The 13,190-nt window shown below is 41.1% G+C and overlaps 1 protein-coding gene across 1 annotated transcript in view; it reads left to right on the forward strand.

The window, feature by feature from the left end:
- The window catches only part of SLC9A9 (solute carrier family 9 member A9), a 659,769-nt gene that overhangs the window by 232,938 nt on the left and 413,641 nt on the right, over positions 1 to 13,190 (forward strand). Inside the window, exon 6 of the mRNA XM_049867356.1 lies at positions 6,839 to 6,944. Coding sequence (XP_049723313.1) covers positions 6,839 to 6,944 — 106 coding nt within the window. The remainder of the gene's footprint in view (positions 1 to 6,838; positions 6,945 to 13,190) is intronic.

The raw sequence follows: 13,190 nt of genomic DNA on the forward strand, positions 1-13,190 counted from the left end.
ATAATTCTATTATGAAAACATTCTGCATCCCACTTTGGATTGTGGCACCTGGGGCCCTAAATGCCAACAAGCAGCCATCTAAGATACATCAGTTGGTCTCAAGCCACCTGGAGCAAAGGCAAAGGAAGAACACCAAGGTCACACGACAACTAAGAACCCGAGAGACAGAAAGGGCCACATGAACCAGAGACCTACATTATCCTGAGACCAGAAGAACTAGTTGGTGCCTGGCCACAATCGATGTCTGCCCTGTCAGGGAACACAACAGACAACTCCTGAGGGAGCAGGAAACCAATGGGATACAGACCTCAAATTCTCATGAAAAGAACATACCTAATGGTATGATTGAGACTAGAGGAATCCCAGAGACAATGCTCCCCAGAATGTCTGATGACACAGGACAGGAACCATCCCCGAAGACAAATCATCAGGCATGAAAAGGACTGGTCAGTGGCGGGGAGAGAGATGCCGATGAAGAGAAAGCTAATTAAATCAGGTGGACACTGGAGAGTGTGTTGGCAACTCTTGAATGGAGGGGGGATGGGAATATAGAGAGATAGGGAAGACGGCAAAATTGGCACGAAAGGAGAGACTGAAAGGGCTGACTCAATAGGGGGAGAGCAAGTGGGAGAAGGGAGTAAGATGTATGTAAACCTACATGTGACAGACTGATTGGAATGGTAAATGTTCACTTGAAGCTTAATAAAAATTAATTAAAAAAAATAAAATAAAATAAATGGGTAAAATTAAAAAAAACAAAAGCAGTAAGAAAATACAATATGTAAGTAATAGCGTGTTTACATGTTATATTTTCTCCATATTGCTTACATATTGTATTTCCTCCACTACTAACTCAATACCAGAATAATACAACACATAGATGGTCAGAATGAAATTACAATAATTTAGGGCTACGTCATTCCTGATGTTTTATATAACTTCTAATTTAAACTCACCTCAGTGAAGTAACATCTAGCAATTTACTTTCTAGATCTGGTGTTATGTCTCTGACCTAGTTTAGAAGGGTTAGGTTTTGTAGTCGTTCTGCCTGGATTATGATTGGCAGATCTTGACTGACAAAACAAACCCATGTACTGATTTCTGCTGCAAGAGTCTTTACTGACAAGGTTTAACCTCAAAATAATTCCAGTATCCCAGCCTGTTCTCAATACCACAATTTTTATGAAGAGTCTCTTCTTAAATCTCACTATGTACAATATTTCAGGAAAGTGGGAAACGTTACAGAAAAATTTCCTCCTCTACCTTCTCTCTGTGAAAAAGTAAACACATTTTCACAATGATCACTTTTTGAAATGCAAAATTTCTACCTTACTTATGAGAATACCTGTCAGGCCTGACACAGATTCAGCTCAGAAGCCAAGACATTTTTGATTCCCCATGTGTCGGGGACGAGTGTCATACATGCTGATTTGCACAGAAAACCACAGACAGCAGTCTCCAGGGAGTTTTTTGAGAAAGGTGAATGAAGACTTAAAACAACAGGGGTCGGAACTACTGTGTGTGGTTGTCTGTCGGCCCAGGTAGATCTTATGCCAGGTTGCTGAGAGCTGTCACGTTGAAATCTCATTCGAAATTCAAATTCCTTGTAAAACACCAAGAAAATATGGGTCAGATAGCTGCTAATAGAGATTCTGTGGGAAAGGCTGTCACTAAAGCACCCTGGAGACTTAGAAGTTACTGAAAGAGCAACAGGAAAGTGGTTGGTTGCAGAGATACAGTTTAAAAAAAAAAAAAAAAACCAATAACAGCTTTAACAGTCAACACGTTGAGCTGGTGTTGGGGTCAGGAAGTCATTATCTGTTTTTATTTATTTATTTTTTATCTCAAGGTATGGTTACTACCTTTGAGATGAGAAAAGATTAGTTTTGATGCAATAATAGGGTTGTAGTAGGGAATAAGATTCTTGAAACTATGAAGAAATCAATCAAAATATCCTATTACTTCAGTGTTAGGGTTTTTCTTTTGAAGATTGAGAATTCTCTGACATTTGACCTTAACAGGTTTTCACGGAACTTGACTTAGTTCCACACAGCAGATATTCTGGATGTTTTCTGCCCTCCTCTAGCCACTAACTCACACATTGTTTGATTTCTCACTCACAGCAGACAATCTTGCTTTACTGAAAAGACATATGCTTTCCTTCTACCCTTCCATTGTCCTCTGCTTCCTCCTTCCTCCGGACCTCTGTCTTTAACCTCTCTTAAAAACCAGAAACCAAAACCAAACGCGCTGCCATCAAGTCAACTCCAAGTCATGGTGACCCCACAGGTTTTCCAAGGCTGTAAATCTTTACTGAAGTAGACTGCCATATCTTTCCCCCACAGAGCCACTGGGAGTTTTGATCTACCAATCTTTTGGTTAGCAGTCAAGCGCTTTTAACCACTGCACCACCAGGGCTCCTTAACCTCGCTTACTTTTGGCTAACTCTGCTCAGCGTAAGAGAAAGCCTTGCTTGACTTGATACCCCATAATACTCTCCATCCCTTCATCATCACTTTCTCAGAAGTGCAGTCCATACCCACTGACTCATTCCCTCCAAAATCCTTTCACCACTGAAACTGTTTTCTCAAAGATCTTCAATGACTCAATAGCGTTTCTCTGCTGTCAGAGTCCTCCACTACTCTTACCAGGGGGCGGTTATGTGTATGTGCACATAAGCGTTTATCTATTTGGGTGTAAGAGCATATGTGCTTGTGCCCCTTATTACCAATCTGAGAGACGAAGGGGATTTTTTCTTCAGCCAATATGTCAGGTAGGAAGATGACGAGCAGAGAAGGAGGATCCCCAAGCTACAGGTAACACATGAGAAGCTGCTACTGAGAGATGAGCAGAACTAAATTATGACAAATGCAAAATGGCCGAATCCTCTGATAAAATCAAAGGTTAAAAAATCACATTGTGTCTTCTCCCCTTCCTATCCGCGTGGTGTCTAGAATGTTCCCCTTCGCACTGTCACAGAAAGGCTTATCTAAACGGACATTGCTTCTTAGCCAAGCCTTGGGCTTGAGGTGTGCTTACAAAGCCCAACAAGGTGTGGGCAGAGCTGGTTGTGAGCATGGTCACAGCTGTTTGAAGAGCTTCTCTCCTGGAAAGGCATCACAAAGAGTTCTGGTCATCATGTGTAAGACTGAGCCCTGCCAGCGAGCTAATTGAATGTGTTTTTTAAAAGCTCCAAGCTCAGCAGCAGAGTGGGTGGCTAATTTTCCTGACTCACCTATTCGACGCATTTGTGGTCCCAGCAAATACTCCTACTTGTAGGACACACTGCCTGGCTTTCTTTCGAAACTGGTCCATTTTTTTTTCTCAGGGTAGATAGGAATGTGCAAAGTCATAGCTTTCTCTTTTGTGTGGGATATCATTTATGAACTGGAGTTCAGTTCTTGGTGCAAAAGGAATCATGGGAGCGTCAGAGCACTTTTAAACAAAACTGCCTATTTTTTCAATTGACTGCCCTTCCTCCCAGAGGTTCAAAGCTCTCATTGAAAAAAGATGCCCGGTACATCCCCAGAGGGCAGAGTGTACTCTATGGAAATTGGAAACCCAGGATTTTACACCCCTTTTCATGGCCTGTGAAGTCTCCCTGGGGGGTAGAGATGAGCATCAAGTCATCTCCAGAGCTTGCAAATACAACAGCCATAGAGACTAAAGTCAACAATACAGCTGCCATGATAGAATTTTCTAGCTTAAGAGTAAGTTTACGTTTAGAATCCTAGCAAAAGGAAAATGCTAATAATTAAAACCTACAATTCAAATCGCTGGTTTTGATTGGATGCAGTGTCTTGCTTCTATCCAAGAAGGAGAAAGATGTTACTTAGCAGAGCTACTGGCTACCTGACTCCCACTGCTACCTGCAAAGGCTAAGGACGGTGGCAAATGTGAGCAGCTATGCAGTGGTAAAGAGTAGGTTTCTACCATTTTACCTATTATGATTAAGGACCTATTTAGTTAGAATAATGAATTAATTCTATGCCTGATAAAATGGAGTCTGGCCAATTGTCATTCCAATTCATGACATTTTATTTCTGTTGTCTCTTCTATCTAAAGCTAGTTATTTAGTTCAGTACTCCTTCCTCTAGGTGATTGTTAGTAAATGAAAATCTGTTTAGAGAAATGCACGATGCATTTCTTTCCAGCCGACTTTATGTTCAAGCTTAGGACCAGGTTTGGCCAATGCCCGCTGTGTTTCTCGTGCTGTTTTTCTCCACTCCCCTTCAGCTGTAGTGTTCCTCTGGGATCGCTCATAACCACTCTTCTCTTTCTCCAGACTTTGCCCAGGCCTTTCTCATGGCTTTATATTCTGTCTATATACTTGTAACCTCCAATTTTTTTCTTCTGCCTTAAGTTCTCTATGAGTTCCAGCCTTTTATTTCCAGTTTCTTCTTGAATTCTTCACTTGAAATTCCACCTGACTATTTAAGTCAACATATTGAAAACCAAACCCACTGGATTCCCTGCCCCAACACTGATTTCTTTTCTGCAGCACCATCTACCAATTACCTAAGATTGAAACCAAAGTCTCACCTTGCTGTTTCGTAGTCGCCACCACCCACCAATTCTCCAACCCAAACATCTTGGAATGCAGTCTTTACTCTCTCCTCACTGACATTGCCTTTCTTTCATTCACTTGTTAAAGAATTACTGTGTTCAGCACTGTACAGGTCGCTATGAGTCGGAATCGACTCAAAGGCACACAACAGCAACCTGTTCAGCACTGTACTAAGGGTTAGTGATGCACAAAGGAAGATGAACACCAATGAATAAGTGAGGTACACAGCACTGTGATCATTGGCCTATCAGAAGCCCGGGCAGTGGATGTGCAGAGTGGAACCATCTCTGGGGGCCTGAATCAAAAGATGGCTCTTCTGTGCCTTGGTACAACTCATCTGGCCAGAAGTACTGGGGAGGCCTCCACTCATGTGTCCACCTGCCTTCTGCACTGCTGCCTGTGTTTTATTTCCAAAGCTCATTTTTTTTCTGATGAAAGCCCTCCCATGACTCGCTGCTGTTGTGCAAGACAAGCTCCCAAGTTCTTGATACTACTCATAAAACCTTCTAACTCTGGTCTCAACCTCTCTCTCTTGCTTCCCCACTTCCCCCCTCCATAAGTCTCTTTTATACAGCATACTTACTAACCACCGAACCCTTGGAATAAGACCCTTTCTCTCCTACTTACTGTTAAAAACTTCTTGTATAACCTACCCCAACATTTTCAGGAAAAGTCATTTGTTTCTTCTTCTGAACTCGTAGCAGGTCTCACATATATTTATTATAGCACTTATTAGACACCATTGTAATGATTTATTTGGGACCTGAGAAAAGACAACCTTTTTTAGTATGCATCTAAAGTAAAGCTTTGATATTCAACTGTTTAATAAGCTGTTCCCATGGTTTGGAGATGGGTGCAACTGCTCCACAAACCTGGACTCTGAGCAGGGGTGTTAGGGGTGTATTAGGTCAGGTTGGACCTATTCTGTTCCAGAACAATTAATCAAGTCACCAAGCAAATTAGCCAAATATTGTTCATAGAAAGGAAAGCAAAGATCAGAAATGAAAATGTCCACTCTACCTTAAAAATTTACCATCAGTATCATTTCAACCACCCTCTTTCCCCTTTGGCAACCAATTAAACAGACCATCTTCCTAACGACTGCTGTTCACATTTCGTATAACTGTTGTAGATATTGGAAACCCTGGTGGTGTAGTGGTTAAGTGCTAAGGCTGCTAACAAAGAGGTTGGCAGTTCAAATCTGCCAGGCGCTCCTTGGAAACTCTGTGGGGCAGTTCTACTCTGTCCTATAGGGTCACTGTGAGTCGGAATCGACTTGACAGCAGTGGGTTTTTGGTTTTGACTGTAGATATCAAGACACTGAATGGTTTTGATGAATACAGATAATCAAAGTGTGGTCATTTACCATCCTGATGTACTCACAGAAGCTCAGTGCAAGTCCATGGCAGATAGTAACCAGGCAGCAGGTCAGCAGAAACAAGTCCTGAGGTGCCACTCTTAGGAGCTTTGTATCATCTTCATAGATGAGTGTGACCTCAATCCCAGAGACTGAGAGCCAGCTGTTGACCACCTCTCCTTTCACAGAAGCAGGCACTGCAACAACATTCGTTCATTCATTCATTTAGTCATTCACGCATCAAACACTTGGTGTTTGCCAGGTACCATATGATACAAAGACGGGCCCTCTCCCCAAGAAGCTCACAGTCCATTCTGTGATAAGTTCTATGACTTGAACGAAATGCAGGGAGCATGAAGAAGTGAGTGGAGTCTCTGCTGAGGGAGTGAGGGGGACAATTGAGTTTCCTAAAAACTGAATACGTTTCGTACCAATAATTATGTGATGAGAGTGTGTGTGCTTTTGTATAGGAGGAAAGGCAGGCTAATGGCAGGTGGATGAGAAAGAAATCGAGATCCACATAGAAGGTGCCAAAGTGCAAAGGTATTTGGGAAACTCTATGATAAAAATACTCTTGGAAAATTAGGGCAAGTAGTTCAATGTGGCTTCAAGGAGACAGTCAAGGGTGGGGGAGGGGAGAGGGCAGAGGGAGATGTTGGGCAGATAAGCAGGTGCAGATTGTAGAAGACATATGAAGGGGCTCCAACTTTTTCCATAAGCAGTGGGGAGCCCAGAGAAATCTCTAAGCAGGGGAGTGACATGATCAGATTGTTTTGAGACCAAGGGTCTGATGTCAGTATGGAAGATGGATTTGAGATCAGCATTAGATGAATGCATTTTAGAGGTGACCACAACTGATGAAAACTCCATGGCTGTTTCCCAGCTAACTCTGCTGTATGTGTGTGTCTTCCTAGTGACGGTGCTGGCCATTTTCCATGAACTGCACGTTGACCCCGACCTGTACACACTCTTGTTTGGGGAGAGTGTGTTGAACGACGCAGTGGCTATAGTTCTCACATAGTAAGTATCAGTACTTCGCGTCCATTTCTTTTACCATGTGAAATATACTTCTACTTGGAGATAATGTCTAATGGCTTTGAGAAGTATCTTTTCTCTCACGTCAGAGATGGAGGCAATTTCTAGCTGTTAAGGAATTGCCATCACAGAAAATCTCTATAACGGGCACAATTCATTAGGCACCTAATTTCTAATGCTAAAAATTTTTTTTTTTATTAATGGGTTTCAAGATTTCTTGCCTATTACAAGACTTTTTTTTTTTCCTCAGCATATGTATTTAGTTGATTCACTGTGGGTTCCTAAAATACACATAAATGAGCTTTCTTCATTTCCAATCAGTATCGTTTAATTTTTGCCCTCGCACAAGTCATTTTCCAGACAATTGGCTAATAGAAACCTTTGTATTTGTAGTAAGTTTGGAAAATTGGAGCTCGAACTTGAGGCCCAGAATACGCTTTATATCTTAATGTAATGTAATGCTTTATAGGGACAAACATATCTTCAATCATCACATGTCAGGTAAAACTGGTGGAGCTTCAGCTAAGAGCGCCTGTAATTTTCCCATCATCCTGGAAGAATTTTCTTTTTGTGATAAGAGCTGGTGCTCTTTCCTCAGTTCCACTTTAGACACCTACCATTTATATTTAATAAATGCCACTTTGGTGGCTCTCACTATGTCAGAGGTCCCTTCTCTGTTTTAGATTAAGACCAACATTTTGGGCAACTGTCAAATATCCCAAAGGCAAGCAGCTTATCTAATCATTAAATGTGACAACAGGATTCTATTCAGGGTGTTAATTACTTCAAATGCATTTGGAAACGTATGGTGAAATACAAAGGATTTTTAAAAGTCAGGTCTCACAGAGAGGAATAGGAAGCAACAGAGCCACCCTTGTCTTTTTTTCTGCCTGGTGATGTTTCTGGAGCCCTGGTGGTATAGTGGTTAAGACCTTGGCTGCTAGCCAAAAGGTTGGCAGTTTGGATCCACGAGCTGATCTTTGAAAATTCTATGGCATAGTTCTGCTGTGTCCTATAAGTTTGCAAACAGGTCTGTTTTTTTTTTTTTTGGTTTACTGACATTTCTTAAGACGACCTCCCTAAAGCTGAAACTGAATTCAGCAACTTTCGAGCGAGAGTCTCCAAGTAAACTTACATTCCATCTGGCCACTGTAGTAGTGCCCTTCCTACTTTAAAGGAAAATATGTGAGTGCAAACTGAGAGCAAAAGCCATGGCAGATTCACAAATGCTAAAGGGTGCTTTTAAAGAAACTCCAAGAACAATTAATTAGGACATCAGAAATCCCTGTCCAAGAAATACCAGTATTAAAGGAACATTTGGAGTATAAAAAAAAAAAAAAAAAACTCTGCTGAGTCCCTCATTTTCACTTCCTGAGCTGCCAAGTTGGAAAAGGCCAAGCAAAGCAAAACCACTGAAGTGCAAATGAGCTTGAGAAAGAATCAGGAAGCTACAACTAAAGGAGGGCCTGGCCTTTCTGTCTTCAGCTCCACCATTCACAGTAGTTTTCCCTTAAAAATGCAGACTCTAAGGATGAATGTTGATACTGCTGAGCACAGTCCTGGGGGAGCATTTGAGACAGTCTATTTAGTGACTCCTCAGGTCAATACCTGGTTATTATGGGCAGTGCCAGTGATGTGCCTCTCATACCCCCTGCACTCGTTGTTGCATGTCTTAATAATAAAATGTGTTTCACTCTATGGCAAGATCTTTTTCTTTCTAAGCGTAAGACATTTGCCATTCTAGGTGAAATCCTGTGTTTCTCAGTCTTGGCGATTCAGATATTGTGGTTAAGAAAAAAAAAAAAAGATCCCCACTGAGTTGACTCTGATTCATGGCTACCCAATGCGTGTCAGAGTAAAACTGTGTTCCACAGGGTTTTCAATGGCTGATTTTCTGGAAGTATGCTGCCAGACTTTTCTTCCTAGGCACCTCTGGGTGGACTCAATCTTCCAATATTTTGGCTAGCAGCAAGAGTTTTAACCATTTGCACTACCAATGGACCATGCATATGGACCCTGTATTAGTTTCCTTGGGCTGCCATAACAATACCATGAAGTGGAGGCTTTAGACCCCAGAAATTAATAGTCTTAACTGTCCTAGGGCCTAGTAGTTTGAATTCAGGGTGTCAGGAGGATCATGCTATCTCTCAAGGCTCTAGGGGAAGATCCTTTCTTGTCACTCAGCTTCCATCATTCATCTCTGTCTCTCTGTATCTTTTCTCCTGTTTCATAAGGACACCACTCAGATAGGACTAGAACCCACTCTACTCCAGTATGACCTCATGTTAACTTAACTGGTAACGCCTTCAAAGACCCTATATCCAAACAAGTTCACACTCACAGTGACCCAGGGTTAAAACTTCAGCATAGCATTTTGGAGGACACCATTGAATCCATAACAGATCCCAATGAGTTCCAACCTTTTAAAATAAAAGTATTCCTGAGTTAAAACACTTGAATTGCAAATGTCTGCACTTTGCAATTTGTAGACTCTTTTTCCCCCTGGACATTAGGATCCCACCCAGCTCCTTCCATGAGCTCTACTGAGTAGCATGTACCTCAGGTGATCTGGGTCAGGACAGGACCATCTGCGCTACCTGTTGCTTAGCATTTCCTCTCCCTTGCTGAATTTTCCGTGTGTTGTGCTCTTCACTTTTTCTCACTAATTCACTCACTAGCTGCTGCTTCTCCTTTTTTTTTTTTTTTAATTATTGTACTTTAGATGAAGGTTTACAGAACAAACTAGCTTCCTATTAAGCAATTAGTACACGTATTGTTTTGTTACATTGGTTACCAACCCCACAACATGTCAACACTCCCCTTTCTCGACCTTGGGTTCCCTATTACCAGCTTTCCTATCCCTTCCTGCCTTCTAGTCCTTGCCCCTTTAGTCTTGTTTTGTTTTATGGGCCTGTCTAATTTTGGCTTAAAGGTGAACCTCAGGAGTGACTTCACTACTGAGCTAAAAGGGTCTCCAGGGGTCATACTCTTAGGGTTTCTCCAGTCTCTGTGAGGCCATTAAGTCTGGTCTTTTGTGTGTGTGTGAGTTAGAATTTTATTCCACATTTTCTCCAGCTATCTCCTCTATCGTGATCCCTGTCAGAGCAGTTGGTGGTGGTTGCTGGACACCATCTAGTTGTGCTGGATTCAGTCTGATGGATGCAGTAGTACTTGTGGTCCATCAGTCATGTGGATTAATCTTACCCTTGTGTCTTTGGTTTTCTTCATTCTCGCTAGCTCCAGATAGTGTGAAACCAGTGGAGTATCTTAGATGGAGCCTCACAAGCTTTTAAGACCCCAGATGCTACTCACTAAAGTAGAATGTAGAACATTATAAACTATGTTTTGCCAGTTGACCTAGGTTTTCCCTGAGACCATGATCCCCACAGCCCTCAGCCCAGTAATTTGGTCCCTCAGGGAGTTTGGATGTGTCTGTGGAGCTGCCATGACCTTGCCTTGTACAAGTTCTGCTAGCTTCCCCAGTATTGTACTGTCTTACCCTTCACCAAAGTTATTACTTACTTATTGTCTATTTAGTATTTTTCCCTCCCTCGTAACCATCAAAGATTGTTTCTTTTTGTGTGTAAACCTTTTCATCAGTTTTTATAGTAGTGGTCTCATACAATATTTGTCCTTTTGTGATTGACTTATTTCACTCAGTATAATGCCCTCCAGATTCATTCATGCTGTGAGGTGCTTCACAGATTCATCTTTGTTCTTTATCATTGCTTAGTACTCCACTGTGTGTATGTACCACAGTTTGTTTTTCCATTAATCTGTTGATGTGTCTGTGGATGTATGTGTTTCCATCTTTTTGCTATTGTGAACAACGCTGAAGTGAACACGGGTGTGCATATGTCTATTCATGTGACTGCTCTTATTTCTCTAGCATATATTCCTAGGAGTGAAATTGTTGGATCATATGGTATTACTATTTCTAACTTTCTAAGGAAGTGCCATATCATTTTCCAAAATGGTTGTACCATTTTGCGTTTCCACCAGCAGTGCATAAGAGTTCCAGTCACCCCTCAGCCTCTCCAATATTTGTTAGTTTCTGGGTTTTTGATTCGTGCTAGTAATGCCGGAATGAGATGGTATCTCATTGTGGTTTTGATTTGCATTTCTCTAATGGCTAGTGGTCACGAAAATTTCCTCATGTGTCTGTTAGCTGCTTGAATGTCTTCTTTGGTGAAGTGTCTGTTCATTTCCTTTGCCCATTTTTTTAATTGGTACATCAAAATTTTAATTCTATTTAAACGGATGTCTCTGATTTCATTAAAATGACCACAGACAGATCTGTTTCTAGTGAAGTATTCCTCCATAAATGTGGGGCTTTATGATCTAAGGAATATGGAGAATAACCATTTTTAAATATGATTTCTACCATAAGAAAAATCCATTTAGTTAATACATACAGTCTATAAGTTGATAGATGAAGAAACAGAGGTTGAAGTATATTATTTAAAGTTGTGAAGTTAAGTGGAGGAGTGGAGAGGGAAAGGAAGCAAGTTAACTAAAATTTCTCATATTTCATAGTAAGAAGTCCATAGATACTGTCTGAAGTTAATAAATCAAGAAATGAAAGTATTGTGTATCATTTAGTTTCCTAAGACAACCTTCAGAAGAAATAAAAACATGAATGGTTAGAGGGAGATACCTTTGCTATGTAGGTCAGTGATTTGTGTAAAGGGAACAAGATAATTCGACCTTTCATTTTATATCCTTCTGTACTTTCTGAATATTTTTATGTTTTTGAATTTTATTTATTTATAACATTCTAAGATATCCAAAGCAAAAACTATAAAAGAAAAATTGATTTATTCGATGACAATAGAATCAAGCAAGCCAAGCAAAAATCACGACAAATAAAATTAAATGACAAGTGATAAACCAAGAAAAACATCTTTAACACACATGTTGATAGGTTAATATTTTTTTTCCATTTTCGATATTTATTCACCAAATTATTTTTTGTGTGTGCTTTAGGTGAAAGTTTACAGAATAAATTAGTTTCTCACTAAGCAATTAATACACATATTGTTTTGTGACATTGGGTGCCAACCCTGTGTTGTGTGAAAGCTCTGCCCTTCTCGAACTTGGGTTCCCCATTTCCATTCATCCAGATTTCGCGTCCCCACCTGCCTCCTGGTCCTTACCCCTGTGTGCCCATTCAGTCTTGTATACATGGTTGAACTACGAGTATTATTGTTTGTTTTATAGGCCTGTCTAATATTTGGTGGAAAGGGTGAACCTCAGGAGTGACTTCAGTATTGAGTTAAAAGGGTGTCCAGAGGTCATACTTTTGGGGTTTCCCCAGTCTCTGTCAGACCAGTAAGTCTGATCTTTTTTCTTTCTTTCTTTCTTTCTTTCTTTCTTTCTTTCTTTCTTTCTTTCTTTCTTTCTTTCTTTCTTTCTTTCTTTCTTTCTTTCTTTCTTTCTTTCTTTCTTTCTTTCTTTCTTCCTTCCTTCCTTCCTTCCTTCCTTCCTTCCTTCCTTCCTTCCTTCCTTCCTTCCTTCCTTCCTTCCTTCCTTCCTTCCTTCCTTCCTTCCTTCCTTCCTTCCTTCCTTCCTTCCTTCCTTCCTTCCTTCCTTCCTTCCTTCCTTCCTTCCTTCCTTCCTTCCTTCCTTCCTTCCTTCCTTCCTTCCTTCCTTCCTTCCTTCCTTCCTTCCTTCCTTCCTTCCTTCCTTCCTTCCTTCCTTCCTTCCTTCCTTCCTTCCTTCCTTCCTTCCTTCCTTCCTTCTTTCTTGTGTGTGAATTTGAATTTTGTTTTACATTTTTCTCCAGCTCTGTTCGGGGTCTTCTTTTGTGATGCCTGTCAGAGCAGTCAGTGGTGGTAGCCAGGTACCATCTAGGTATGCTAGACTCAGTCTGGTGGAGGCTGTGGTAGTTGTGGTCCATTAGTACTTTGGACTAAGCCTTCCCTTGTGTCTTTGGTTTTATTCATTCTCCCTTGCTCCAGATGGGGTGGGACCAGTGGAGTATCTTAAGTGGCAGCTCACAAGCTTTTAAGAGCCCACATGCTACCCACCAAAGTAGGATATAGAACATTTACTTTATAAACTATGTTATGCCAATTGAGCTAAATAGTCCCTGAGACTGTGGTCCCTAGCCCTCAGTCTAGTAGCTTGGTCCTTCAGGGAGTTTGAATGTGTCCATGAGTCTTCTTTGACTTAGCGTTGGTCAAGCTGTGCTGCTGACTTCCCCAGTATTTTGTACTGTCTCACCCTTCT

The sequence above is a fragment of the Elephas maximus genome, chromosome 23, assembly GCF_024166365.1.
Source record: "Elephas maximus indicus isolate mEleMax1 chromosome 23, mEleMax1 primary haplotype, whole genome shotgun sequence".
Taxonomy (NCBI): domain Eukaryota; kingdom Metazoa; phylum Chordata; class Mammalia; order Proboscidea; family Elephantidae; genus Elephas; species Elephas maximus.